This window comes from Scomber japonicus, chromosome 23, assembly GCF_027409825.1.
Source record: "Scomber japonicus isolate fScoJap1 chromosome 23, fScoJap1.pri, whole genome shotgun sequence".
Taxonomy (NCBI): Eukaryota; Metazoa; Chordata; class Actinopteri; order Scombriformes; family Scombridae; genus Scomber; species Scomber japonicus.
Genome location: NC_070600.1, coordinates 8,375,976 through 8,390,653, shown reverse-complemented (window position 1 = coordinate 8,390,653; position 14,678 = coordinate 8,375,976). Strand labels below are relative to the sequence as shown.

Here is a 14,678-nt window from a genome sequence, read left to right as displayed (position 1 = left end):
TCGTGTTGCACACACACTCACGACTGAACCGCTGTCTCACATTCTCTCCACACACACACACACACACACACACACACACACTCCTTTTCCTTTTATTTTTTTAGTCAAAGGTTAATGTAAATGCGGTTACACAATAGGCTAAACCGCCTTGCTTTAATTCGACAGTATGCAGTGCAAAATGCAACACTGTAGTTTATTAAAGGAACATTTAGGGTCTAATTGTATCAGTAAGTATTGCATAGTCTATTATTTGCTAACTAAACTGCATGAAGTATGACAAGGTCGCTGTGCAGTCAACTGTTGATGACCTCAGCTCAGTGTATGTAAATGGAACATAGAACCACATTAAAGGCTGTTCAAAGGAGCACTCCACTGATTTTACACAGAGTTTAGTTGATTTAACATGAGAAGTAGCCTGTTTAACTACCTGTGAAATAGTGTTTTAATGTCTCATGTGGTCAGGAGAGAGCTTTGAAAAGTTTGTAAGAAAAATATATAATAAAATAAAATAATGATGATGTCATAGCTTGGGCTTCAGTTCAGTTCACGTCAGTTTATTAACCCAGATGGGAATCTTGATTCACAGTCAGCGGCACAAGATAGAACACAAAAGTACAAAAATGAAATATACAAATATTTTCTCTACATACAATATACATAACACAATAACAGGCAACAATACAATCCATAAAATGCCAAATTACATCTGCAATTTGATCAGGGTTATTGCACAGGGAACAATGACTACTGACTGTAGATGACAAAAACACACCTACTGCAGGATTGAATGAAATACACTCTCTGTTTGCTGTATAGGAAATGTAGGATTCTGCATTTTTGGAGGTAGACTATACGACCCATCGTAGAGACTTCAGTGCTCCCTGTGGAGTCAATGCTCAACCTCTTGTAGTGCTATGGAGCAGTTTTACATGAGTGGGTGCTCATTTTGTTTGACTCATGCGCATACATGATTATGTATATATATGCGCATCATTTCACCCTATTCCCCTGATATACAAATGGCTGAAATGCATCATCAAAGGCAGAGAAGAAGACTGCAAGCTAGTTAATATAGATGTAAACAATGTAGGATTTTAAAAACATTAGTTTTGCATGTTTTTTTATGAGGAAGCAAATGGATTCAACACGTTTTTTAGATCCCAAGAATACAGACAGTGAGTTTTGTTAACAGGAAACCCCCACAGGGCACCTTAAAATCAGGAGTAACAAACCTGACCAGATGGATGCCAAATTCAGGCTTTACTTGTATAGCTCATTTCACAAAAAAGCAACATTTTGTTTTAGTTAGGTTTTTTGGTCCAACACAAACCTCCAAACAGCTTTAAAGCTTTGTGGTATAGATTTTCCAAGCCTGTGGAAGTCCTCTGGAGAGGTTAACACTTCCAATTCTTCCGAAAGACATTCCCCTATATGGAGTTTTGACGATTTCTAACACATTTCTACAAAGTCTTCCATAAATATTCAATTGGATTGAGATCTGAAGATGAAGGTCATGGTATCAAACCTTTCAGTGACTCGTCATACTCTGCATCTGACAGGCGACAAAAGTTATTGGACTCAAACTCGACATCTCTTGATAACATGGTATGCATCTGTATATCTTTGCCCATTGTGAAAATCCAGGTCAGATTTGACTGTAATGATCTAATTTGAAAACTGAAACACCAAATAAGTGATTGCATGAGTATATCCACCTCCTTGGTTATTCAAAAGTTACATCATAAAGGTATTTTCATAATCACTGAGAAGTAGTCATATCAGAAATGTCGTATTCTTGGTCTGAAAAACAGGTTAAAATAAAAAACTATCTTTACTTCCTTTTGTCCCTTGTGCAGCTGGAATGAGGTCACTTTCAAGTAAAGGAAAATGTAAGTCATGAGATCACTGTAGGAATTAAACTATTTGTGTTTTTCCCCAAAAACACAAAGAACCAGCAGGGCAGACACTCGGACGTAGGTGTTTATCTGGTGGCAGTGACAGATTACATTACAGAGATTACTGTAATCAGATTTTATGTCACTCACCCACTTTTAAAAAAACATCTACAAACACTTTGAAAGAAAAGATACTGCTTGTCCAAAACATGAAAGGTAGAGATCATTTGTTTGTTATATAAGAATATTTTTAATGTTATTTTTCTGACAATGAATTAAAGAGATTTAATCATTACTCAGCAAGTTAAGAGTGTTCATATGAGAGCACACGATTTTAATATTTTTTGCAGTGTAATTTTCATTCAACTTTTATATACTATTAAATGCAGATATATTTATTAATATTTAATGTCTTTCACAGTCGAAAACAGGCCAGATATTAGTTCTGCTATTGTCACACTGACTCCTCTGTCCTCATGAGTCCAGGCCCTGTATGAAGTCTTATAACACGGGGACGCCCCCAAGCGGTGGACAGCCGTTACAGCACCCAACAGCAGCTAAAAATACTTAAGTTTCGGTTTCCAATCATCAGAAACGATAGCAATTTATTCCCTGCTCAGCCGAACCGAGCAGTCACCCAGTAGCTTTTGTTTTCCTTAAGCTGGAGGGTGGAAGAGGAAGAGGAGCAGCACAATGAAGGACTCCGAAATACTGAAATTCATCTGCGCTAATCAGGGAGCAGTTAACACCGATGAATTACTTTATAATCTGAATCCTGGTGATTCCACGGATTTTTCGGAGATTATTCTTCAAAATGATCAGTTTGCTTTGTGCCATCCCTTCGGGCAGCCGAAGGTGGTGGCCCGGACCAGCCTGAAGCTGTGCAGAGCCAGAGACTGTCAGGGGTCCTGCAAGGGCTTACACATGTGTAAAAACTTCCTCTTCAGCGGATCCTGCAAATTCACTCAGACCAGGTAAATGTGTTTGCGTGTTGATTGAGGCCTAAGGTGAGCCGTAGTTCCTTAAACTGTGTGTGCCTCTGATTGACAGTTGCAGAGGCCGGTGACTTCACAAACAGCTGATTTCATGTAAAATATGCTGTTATTGTATGTTTCTGTATGTGTGTTTAAAGATATTCAATGAAGACAGCGACAGTTACCAGTTGGTTTTAGTGTTGTGGCTATATGTCTGTCTGTCTGTTTAAATGGCCTTGGAACACGTGGTGCGTTCGTGCACTATTGGAAAAATCCGATATTACAGGTTTGTCATGAAAACAAACACTGAGGCTACATTTAATGGGGAAGTCCACCAATTTAACACCAATCAAGTCTTCTCTGAGCTTTTCAAAAGTCAAAAGAGAAAAATTACCATGGTTTCATTCACCTGCTTGTCAGTAAAGTGGAAAAAAAGGTCACAAAGGGAGTGTTCAGGGCAGTCTGAAGCCTTGGGAGCATTCCTGTATACTTTAACCTCAAGTTTATGAAGTTTAACCATGTTTAGCCTAGATATCTGACATTTTAACAGTATATAATGTATAAACAACAGAAAATAACCAAAACAACAAAATGTCCCAATATGCATCTTGTGATTCCCTCACATTTATGGAAGTGCAGATGTCCCTTGACTGGCTGTTATGTAATGAAATCAAACCTGGAATACATACAATAAACAAACTTCTGACATTACAGTAGAACATTTTTGATAGCTTCAAAACTTATCAAACAAACTGCCTCTGTACTTGTTCCAATTTTTTACTTGCATATAGTGAATATATGGTGAAATGACCTAATCCAGGATGCATTTTCTACTTTGAAATTTCATATGAACTCCATTCTTAGTCAGATAATGAAGACAAGTCAGATATGATATAACCTGGTTGTTACAGTTCTGACACAATGGTGAACTTTATCCTTCTCAACATGATACTATAAATTGCTATCACTTATGAATAAGATACTTAATACACAAGTTCGGTGCCTTTTTTGCAGTAGCCAATAGAACTAATATTTTATTGAATATGCTTTGGTAGTTAGTTTTATGTTTGTCAATCATTTGCCCAAAGCATTTGACTTTTATGATAGCAGCACATTTGAGCTAAATTTAAACATACTGCATTTACATGACATTATGCAGAGCTCTTCTGAGCAGTTAATCTCATGACTAAACTATGTGGGGGTGTTTTACAGGAGAGGATGCACCTTCTCCCATGATATGCACTCTGACCTCAATCTGGGGAAACTGATTGAGCATGAGCTGGAGAGTCTGAGCAGGACAGAACTGTGCACACTGCTGCTGCAGAGCGATAACACGCTCCTGCCTCAGGTAAGTCTGACAACATACAACATGCATCCACAGGATTCATTCAAACAGTGTATGATCTTTTCTTCAGACCAAGGGGATTCCTGAAGTATCAATACCAGCACCAAAATGTTCTCCTATTGATTGATACTTTTTTTCAAGTTTATAACCTAATCAGATCTTTCTGTGTAAAATTTGTATTCACAATGTTAAAAATATGTCAAAAGATGTGTCAAATTGTGTCTAAGATAACACAAAGTTGTGTTTGACAGCTAACACCAGAAGTCCAATATCATCATCAACAAAAACAGAATTAAATCCAACACTTCTTTTTTCTCTTGTCCAGATATGTCACGATTACAACAATGGTGAGGGGTTGCACGGCCGGTGTCAGGAAGGTGACAGTTGCAAGAGACTGCACATCTGTGAGAGATACGTGATGAACGACTGCAACTGCTACAGAACTCATGATTTCGGTGCTCCACAGCCATTAAAAAACTTGCAGGATAGAGGTGTGCCCGACCATCTCTTTCGCTCCTTGAAGACAACTTATGCAAATAAAAAAGCTTTGTGGTTCTCAGTCAAAAAGGGTGATGGGGGCAATCGTGAACCGCAACACAGCAATGATGGAGTGAAAGAGGGGGAATGGGATGGGAACATTCCAATGGCTGCCAGAGGGAGAGGTGGTTATCGGGGCAACAGAGGCAATAGAGGCAATAGAGGCAACAGAGGCAATAGAGGTAACAGGGGAAATAGAGGTAACAGGGGCAACGGTCAAGAGCAGCAACTAACCCGTTCCACTAGTGACCTCCTGGCTGAAATCAGTTCCGGTTGGGATCCAAGTGACGACAACATTGACGTCTTTGGTGCTGCCAATGACAGTGATGCGAGCAGCGACTATGGTTCCAACAGACCAACTTTCAATGTTTACAGAGGGAGAGGTGGTCAGTGTAACAGAGGTAACAGAGGTAACCATCAACAGCAGCAACGCACCCATTCCACCAGTGACATCCTAGGTGCTGTCGACGCCACAGATGACGGGCCAAACAGGAGACCCAGAGAAAGACCTTCCAGAGGTAAACTGTGGAAACTGAAAAAAGCTTCTTATGTTTTGTCACCTAGAATAAGTGTGTGTTTTTTAATGACAGCATCATGTAGAAATCACAAATTGACAGTAAAAAAGAGCAAAGAGAATCAGATATGTGTGTGTAAAAGTATTAAAACAATACTTAATAGTGTACTTCTTTTGTTTCCTTTAGATAAAACTGAGATATGTATGTACTTCATCAAAGGACACTGTAAACATGAAGGTCAGTGAAATCAGTGAAAGATAATGCTTCCAAACATTATTATGTACAAAATGTACTTTGCACACTCCATCCGATCAGTTTAATTAACAATCTTCTTTAACTGCTGTATTCTCAGATCGCTGTTTTAAGGCTCATGACAAAATGCCGTACAGGTGGCAGATCAGAGAGGATGACCAGTGGACCAACTTACCTGATAACGAAACAATTGAAAAGGACTACTGTGAACCTAAAAACTCATACAGGTACTTTGTACTTTGTAATGGCATTTAATTGAATTACTGTGTTCTATGTTGCTTATAAGGCATCCCTCACACTCTGTGACTACACACAGTAGTTCTGAGAAACAATTACTCTTAAACACTACCATCTTGTGGAGCACATTTACAGTAAGAAACCAAGTTTAATCTCATAACTACAGTAAACACTATCCCCCAGTTTGGTCTGCCAATCACAGCCCCAGATGGATTGGTTTAAATTATCCGACAAATGTTGGACAGATGGAATTTGGTACATGTCCTTGGAGCTTTTGTTTCATGCTAATTGGCAAATATTAACATGCTAACACACTGAACTGAAGATTTGGTCATACTTCAATTTGAGCGCAGACAGCTGTTGTCATACACGCTGGAAAACAAGATGACAAGACAACCTCACAAAAGCAGTGAGAAGAGTTTTTTTATTTGGCAGAACAACAAGAAAAGGTTTTTGTAAACAAGAATAGGACGTCTGGAAAATATAATACACTGTTTGGAGTACATCCTTGCAAGAGATGAGAACCTGTTGTTGTGCTTGGCAGTGCGTACAATCAGATGGTCACAAATATTGCACTAACCTTTGTGGACAGATGATGAAATTGATGTCACACTGACCTTTGTGCCAACGGCAAATAAAATCAGTTTTGAGAGCATCTTGCTTCTGTATTTAAATTAGGGCTGCAACTAACGACTATTTTTGTAGTCGACTAATCTATAATCTAATTTTTCGATTAGTCACCGATTATCGATTATTTATTTGCTACGTTTCCCGCTTTTAACACAGTTGGCTATTAAGAGGATTTCATTGAAAACCAGTGTATATTTATGTGTATTGAGCTTTGTGACAAATATTAAAAGCAATGTGTCCACTATTGATGCATATAATAGTATAGTATACCGGAGGTTTCAGTCACTGAAAATGACGTTAACGTTACTTCAGACAAAAGGTAAACACAGTTTTAGCACCATAACATGACGACGGTCGTCGTTGTTGGCTTTGGCTATCCTAGCACGTGCAAACGAAGTTAACATCATCTTTTAAGAGAGGAGCCTTAATGTAGTATTGTTACTTTATATTAAAAGAAAGGTAACGTTAGGCTAAAAAAAGACAACTACTTACCCATCCGGAACTTTGGATGCTAAAACTCCTGGATGTCTTCGTTTGAGATGTTCATGCATAGTCGTTGTACTGCCGTGGTAAGCCAACTCTGTGTTGCAGATAGTGCACTTGACGTGTTTATTTGGTTTATTTTCCCGAAAATACTCCCAAACTTTGGACATTCTCGGTCTCACGTTAACATCACTGTGTACTTCTGCCGCTGTTTCAGCCATTGTTGCTACTGCTATCTACTTCATTCATTGCTATTGAACTTCTTCAGTGTTTCGTTCAATATGGACGCGGATTGTACAAAGATGCTATCGCCCCCTATGTTTCCGATGGTGCATTGCAATTTTACATGTGGCTTAAAATAATATACGACTAGACCAGGGGTTCTCAACCTTTTGCAAGCTGGGCCCCCCCAAAGCTGGTTCATTGCAGTTGGGGCCCCCCCTCCTCCCGGTGTCACCCTCCCTCGCGGCCCCAACCCCACTACACCACCTTGCATAGATAGATAGATAGATAGATAGATAGATAGATATATAAAATAATAGATTTGTTATTTTTAGGCCCACACTATTATTATTATTATTAGCCTATTATTATTATTATTATTATTATAATTATTATTATTATTATTATAATCATCAGGTAGGCCTATCATCATTACTAGGCTATTGTTATAACTGGCAGTAGCACCTGACTTCTAATGTCAGCTTGCAGGCATTATTATTATTATTATTATTATTATTATGAGTAGTGATATCCCTATTATCATTACTAGGCTAGCTATATAATTATAGTTACATGCTTTGCTGTTATTATTATCATTATTATTAGTAGTAGTAGTAGTAGTATTACTACTATTATTATTATTATTATTATTATTATTATCATAGGCCTATTATCATTACTAGGCTATTGTTATAACCGGGAGGTAGGCGATGTTAATGTGAGACCTGAGCCTGCTTTGCCTTGCAAAGATCCTCAATTCTTGGTGCAATGTCTGATAAACATAGCCTCAAATCATCCTCAATTTGTGCACGATTCCGGTATTTCGTTTTGAGTGCAGTCATTTTCGAGAAGCCTGCCTCACACAAATATGTCCTCGCGAAAGGGAGGAGAATCTTCAATGCGACGTCACAGAGTTGAGGGTATTCCTGCATCAATGCTGCCCAGAATGACGAAAGAGGGCAGGAGGTGAAACGTTCCTTCAGCCTACTGTCACTCTTCAGCTCAATAAGCTGTTCCTGCATGTCAATTGACAGCTCGTTTGCTGTGCACACAAATGGATCTCGAACCCACGCGAAAGAGCGATAATCCTCTTTGAAATACGTCGCAAATTGTTGTCTCATTGCAGACAGGTGCTCAGACGCTGACTGAAATAAAGAGGTGAAATCGTGTGACGTACCTGCATCAGTGATAAAGTCTGCAAGGCTGGGGAACATGTCGTGATATCGCGTCACAGGCTCAAAATACATGAAAATGTCTGGTTGATTTGTTTCTGTGTTGTAGTAGTCCAACCACTTGCATTTTCGACATGGGGATTTTCGCGATTTGTTTTTAATGATTTTTTTTTTATTTTTATGATTTTTCCCTCCATCCTATTGCCTACTCGCGCCCGCTCGCGCCCCCCCCCGGAGAGTGTTCGCGCCCCCCACCGGTTGAGAAACACTGGACTAGACGACCACAAAATTTCTGGTCGACCACCCTTCATAGTCGACTTCGTCGACGTCGTCGACTAATCGTTGCAGCCCTAATTTAAATACAGTACTGGTTTATTGGGTATGATATAAATCAGTGAGGGATCAATCAGTGTAAATCAGTCAGATCCAAGATCAGTATATTACAGTACCTCTTACTAGTACAGCATGAGCTGAAGTAATGATCTGAACTGATCATCTTTTTATACAAGAATATATATTTGCATTATTATGACCTGTAAACTAGAGTGAAAAGACCACAGCTTAAATTTGCATTTCAAATAAACACAATAATGTCAAATAATAACTGTGAAATTAAACTATTCTTTATTTTGCTTTTGTCCTTACTATCCCTGCAGTTCCACCAGTCTACCTGTGTATTTTGACACGATGACCCGTGGGGCGAACCAAGTGCGACGACTCTCTACTATTAACTCTTTAAAGGAGCCGACCTTTATCCACACCACGGAATGGGTTTGGTACTGGGAAGATGAGTCTGCAAAGTGGAACTTGTACGCTTCAGCTGTGAGTAACTGCAGTTAACACCAGAAATTCTCACTGAGGTTCATGGTTTATAGCATGATGACCAGTAGACTATACACACATACACAAAATATAACGGCTTTCAGGAGTATAAAACACTGACAACTTCAACATATGTTAAACAGTCCAGTTCTGAAGTCATGTGTTCTATAAAAGTGCTCTAATCTAAAGTTTATAGAAGCAATTGATCAAATCACCATGTATTATGTGAAAGGGGTCACTCATAGTGATGAAGCCTCAGAGGATTATTACCATCAACAATTATTACTGCCTTTTTGATATCTTTCAGCTCATTGTTTTGATTTTACGGCCCACAACATTACTGTTTCGGTTCAAGCCTGTTTCCATCAGCAGCAGCCAGATGTTAGCAGCTGTTATAAACCCACTGTAGACTACCTGCCCAGTACTGAACAACAGCCAGATGGACGATGAACATAGTGGATCACTGAGCAGCTAAAGAGCCGACAATTTCCCTTAGGAGTTGGCGGAAACAACCATAGAGCTAAAAGTAGAATGAATATTGGACTTAAATTCATCAGGTGGACAGATGCATGACTCGCAAGTTTGAAGTCTACAGCAATGACAGCTGATGAAACACTGACACAATTCCCAACAGATAACAGTTTCAGATAGCAGCAGCCAGCTGTTTCAGTGATGATATGCACACTGACAACATGCCTCAGCAAGTAAAGCTAGTGGGGCGGAGAGGGGCTAAAAATGGTCACTTGAAAGGACACACCACAAACCTAAAGGTTTCTAATTTTGCTCACAATGAGAAAGAAGTGAAGCTGTCCAAGTTTCACTCTGAAGGGAAATGTAGAATGTGATATTAGCTTTCTAATGATAGTACTCTGTATTGGCAGTGGTCCATGTGGACTCTGACAGTTGAGGTGGAACAGGCGGTCTCTTGCCTGATATCAGACAGAATTGTCAACTCAACTTGGTGGAGTGGGCAGATTCAAAGGTCTTAACCCAGGCAAGGTAGTCTCAGATTCTGCCTTTTTAAAGGGACAGAACGTTAAAAACTCAAAGCACACTGGGATTGAACTACCCACTTCATCCTTCCCACTCATGAGCTACTAAACCTGCACTGAACTGAAGATTATGTGTGTTGATGTAACCCTGTAGTTCTTTATGTTTGGTTTTATCTGTTTTTTGTTCCAGTTTTTACATCTTCTTTTCTCCCTGCTGTATTCTTTTGCTTAAACTGCTACCCATGCACATCATTTAAGTTTTAATCGCATCTTTTGCGGCTTTACATCCACACAAAAAATTGAAAGGCAGAGAGGCTGCCATACTGCCTCGTGAGTCATGAGCACAGGCTGTGTGAAACTACCAGCAAATATTGTAGCCAGATTGCATACATTTTTGTTTGTCATGCTCCTATTGGACTGTTGGATGAAGAAAAATTCTATCAGCTCATTGTTTCGGTTTAATGGCCTACAACCACACTATTTTGGTTCAGTTTCACCACTATCATCAGCGTAATTTACATTAGCTGTAGTGAGCATTGTTTGCATTTAAATGTTCTGATAAACCCAACACAGCCAACAGACAAAGCTAGCAACAAGCTAGAAAAAAGTATTGGTTCTTATTGAGCTAACTGTAGAACAGGCCTGTATTTTTACTGGTTTGGGTGTTCATACTATTTGCTATAACCACCAGCCCCAAATCAATTTTGAGCCAGCTTTGAAGAGCTAAACAACCCAGGCCTGTATCAAATCATCAATAATCATATTAAGCTAACTCACTTATGCATACATGAAGAACTGGACTTTGTATGACACAGATCTCTGATTTGGCAGACTTTGAATGTTGTATTGCTGTATTTGCAGTAAACAATAATGTTTTTGGCTGGACTTCACAATTATGTATTTACAGCTTCTTTTCGACAATAAGCTCTGCATGCTAGTCATACTGGCTTCTGATTGTTCATTTACTTTTGAGGTAAATTCAGGCTTATTTGTATTGTATGGCAGATTGGTGGACACAACCCAGCAGACATGGACAGTGCTAAGCTGGAGGAGAAATTTCTGGAAAATAACAAGGATGTAGTGGAGTTCACCGCTGGTTCACAGTCATATTCACTCAGTTTCCAAGGTAAACAAAGAATGTGCAAATGATCTTTATGTTTACAGTTGCATTTTTAAATATTAAAATATTATTATAATGACATCTTTTTTCTCCCTCAGACATGATACAAACAAACAAGAGGTATGGTACTAAGAGGCTTGTGAGAAGACGTCCTCGGTTTGTTTCTGCAGCAGATGTCCGAACAGCGAAAAAGAGGTACAGTATGACATCTCAATTACACTGTTGATTCTCACCAACCTTTTTATAGGCACCACCTCATAATAAAACTACCCATAACCCTTATCTGTTTTTGTTCACAGAAGGCCTCTGGTTCAACCAAGTTTCACTGCTATACCAGACCACTGGGACAAGACACAGATTCCTGAAATAGGATACAAGGTATTATGAATAAACCATACCCTCAAACTGGATGATAGATTTGGTTATAAACATACCTTAAACATGTCTTCTGCTCCAAGAATTTAAAATGTATTCCCTAGGGAAAATCATTTGTTGTATGTTTTCCAGAGTGTTGCCCTCAACCGCTCCTTAGATGAATACAAGGAGATTGAAGCTCTTTTTTGTACAACAATGAGAGGATTTGCCATTGTCAAAATTGAGAGGATTCAGAACAAAGCTCTTTGGGAAGTCTATCAGTGGTGTGTATTTCAATATACCGTATGATGTGATTTTCATGTGTCTGGTCTGGAAATGTAATGTTCTAAAAAACAGCCATCTTAGAGACTGGTGAAATAACAGGTGAAATGACTTATTTCACAGTTAGAATTTGATCCATTTTAGTCTGATAAAATTAGGAAAGTCTGCAAGAGCTGCATCATTAAATTATTGTATCCTCTTCAAGTTAGCAGATGGCTAACTGGGAGTTAGCTGGCTCCACCAGTGTAAGTCTTCAGTGCACATACTCTGCCAATAGAGCATGTGCAGTGTTCATTCATCAAGACAGAGCAGGATTGTCAAACCTGACATTAGATTACAAACTATTCTCAGGCTTAATGAACATTGTGTGAACATTTTTGGCAAGGGCTTGAATGTAACAGACATTTATGTGTATAAAAATGTTCCTCGCTTCAGGTTTAAATTATATCTTATTATTATATTATAGCTAGCTACAGAATCATTGTATCTGCTCAGATATTCTCTACTGTTTGGCTGTGTGGAGACTATATGTACATTTTAAAAGAAGTGATAACATTCTTCCTCTTTCAAATGAAAAGCTGAACAAATAAGCAGTGAAATGTATTTCTCAATTTATTTTGCTGCTACATTAGCTTGATGGCTAATCTTGGCTAACGTTAGCAAACTTTAGTTAAGTACTGCTGTGTAACTGACCTTTCACTTCTGTTGTTTTGCCACATTTTGGCTTTAATCATTTTCCTGAAATTGCCACTTATGTTCATAACGGTTGTTGTTACATCGTTGTTGTTTTTTACTTTAGCTCACATTGCTAAACTTGATGTAAGTTTTGTGATTTTGTTTTCTCCATATAAAGGCAGAAGGATCAAATGAAGAAAAACAGTGGGCCTAGTGTGACAGAGAAAAAACTTTTTCATGGCACTGACTCTCAATATGTACCTGCCATCTGCAAGGCCAACTTTGACTGGAGAATCTGTGGAACTCATGGAACTGCTTATGGCAAAGGTACGTTAAAGAAATACCTATTCTGGATTTGTTGTCTTAAATTAAAAAGAAAATGTATTCTGATTCTGACGTTTTTCCTTTTTTTTGAGTTTAAGTTTCCATCACTATTGTTTTAAAGTGATAAGCTCTAGTTTAGATACATAGTTATAGCTCTTCCCAGGGCAGCGTATCTACTATGTGGTCCCAAAATGCACCAAAAATACATTTTTTAAAAACAAAAGTGCTTCTTTCATATCTAAAATGATGAGCTGATAAGTCAAACAACAATGCCAAAAATTCACCAGTCTCAGCTTCTGCTTTTCTTTGATGTATATTTTAGGAAACAGAATATCTTTCTGTTTAGACTGTTGCTCCTTTACCTTATACAACAAATAGATTTTAAAGACCAAACAAATCATTGTGTGTTTAAGGTTCATTCAAGATTCATTGATAATGAAACAATCCCTAGGTGTAGCCCCTACGTGTCAGCCCTATAATGACATATTTCTCACAAAATTCCCAAATCTGAAAGCTCTTTCTCTCTCAAAACTCAGGTAGTTACTTTGCCCGGGATGCCAAATACTCCCACAACTACACTGGCAACTCTGATGTTGTGAAGTCCATGTTCGTCTCACGGGTGCTGGTGGGGGACTACACCAGAGGGTCTTCCAGCTACGTCCGACCTCCTTCTAAGGATGGCGGGGACGTGAACTTCTTTGACAGCTGTGTAGACGACGTTATGAACCCTTCCATCTTTGTTGTGTTTGAGAAGCATCAGATCTACCCTGAATACCTGCTGCAGTACAAGAGCACCAACCCATTTGCATCACCTGCACCTGCACCTGCACCTGCACCGGCGCCAGCTCCAGCTCCTGCACCAGCACCGAAACCAAGACCAGTACCGGCACCAAGACCAGCTGCCCAACCCAGCACACCAGTTTATCAACCCAGTGCATCATTTTATCAACCCAGCACAGCCTCATACCAAACACACACATCAGCTTACCAACCCAGCACAGCCTCATACCGAACCCAGACATTGCCTTACCAACCCAGACAATCTCCTCCATCTCCCCCACCAATCCCAGCCCGAAAGAAACAGTCTGATTCCTGTGTCATTGCTTAGGACTAAAGGTTACATGGAACACTTTGGCTAATTAGGTGGTTTGATTACATATAGTAATAATAATATCTACTGAAGTGTGCAATGCATGGCTTCCATGCAGAATATGACAATGTCATTTAAAGTGCCTATTTATGTGTAAGAAAAAAAATACACTAAAATAATTCAAATTTAAAAAGTCCACTAGAAAAAAAATAGTGAACAACTATTATTAATGACAGAGCTAGCCAAGCAGCAACTAAATCACATGGAAGTGTGGTGGTGGAAACTAACATTAAATACATAAGAAACACCTTTTTACTGTCAATCTAATGAAAAGTAGCAGTTGGTAAAATGTATCATAGACCTGCTGAGTGCTCTGGAAATTTCACACATTACTATATGAATACTCATGCTTCATGGCTGTATTTAACCTTCCTGCTGCACAGCTTCACAACAAGCAGGGGGCGACAGAATCCTCTTTCGACATTGTGAAAGTAAGATGGAAATGAATAGCTTCATTTGCATAATGTAGATTTTTGAGAAGAATATTTGAGCCATCGTTTCTGTTTCATGCAAAGGGTTTATCGTTGTTATTTAAAACACTACTTAAATTGGTTTGTTTCATTTGATTAACATTAAGATTACACAAACTAAAATTATTACCATTTCCCAAATTATTGTACTGTTTGCAATCACTATTGATTTTTGTACTTTGAAAATAAATTCAGTACTCATGTTAAGTGCACACAGAAACACTGTT

General features: G+C 38.8%; 1 protein-coding gene across 1 annotated transcript; it reads left to right on the top strand.

Annotated features, from left to right (window-relative positions):
- The first annotated feature begins 2,531 nt into the window (after positions 1 to 2,531).
- si:ch73-252i11.1 (uncharacterized protein LOC553517 homolog) lies at positions 2,532 to 14,662 on the top strand. The gene is made up of 12 exons (XM_053313987.1): positions 2,532 to 2,869; positions 4,082 to 4,217; positions 4,540 to 5,269; positions 5,453 to 5,503; positions 5,619 to 5,745; positions 8,919 to 9,084; positions 11,082 to 11,202; positions 11,295 to 11,391; positions 11,496 to 11,574; positions 11,704 to 11,834; positions 12,686 to 12,834; positions 13,368 to 14,662. The coding sequence occupies exons 1-12, from the start codon at positions 2,589 to 2,591 to the stop codon at positions 13,937 to 13,939; spliced, it is 2,640 nt and encodes an 879-aa protein (XP_053169962.1). The 5' UTR covers positions 2,532 to 2,588; the 3' UTR covers positions 13,940 to 14,662.
- The last annotated feature ends 16 nt before the right edge of the window (positions 14,663 to 14,678 follow it).

Excerpts from the sequence above, each read along its gene's own strand:
- si:ch73-252i11.1 (XM_053313987.1), top strand. The coding sequence starts at position 2,589 with ATGAAGGACTCCGAAATACTGAAATTCATCTGCGCTAATCAGGGAGCA. Across the intron at positions 2,870-4,081 it reads TGCAAATTCACTCAGACCAG|GAGAGGATGCACCTTCTCCC; the intron begins GTAAATGTGTTT and ends GGTGTTTTACAG. Across the intron at positions 5,270-5,452 it reads CAGAGAAAGACCTTCCAGAG|ATAAAACTGAGATATGTATG; the intron begins GTAAACTGTGGA and ends TGTTTCCTTTAG.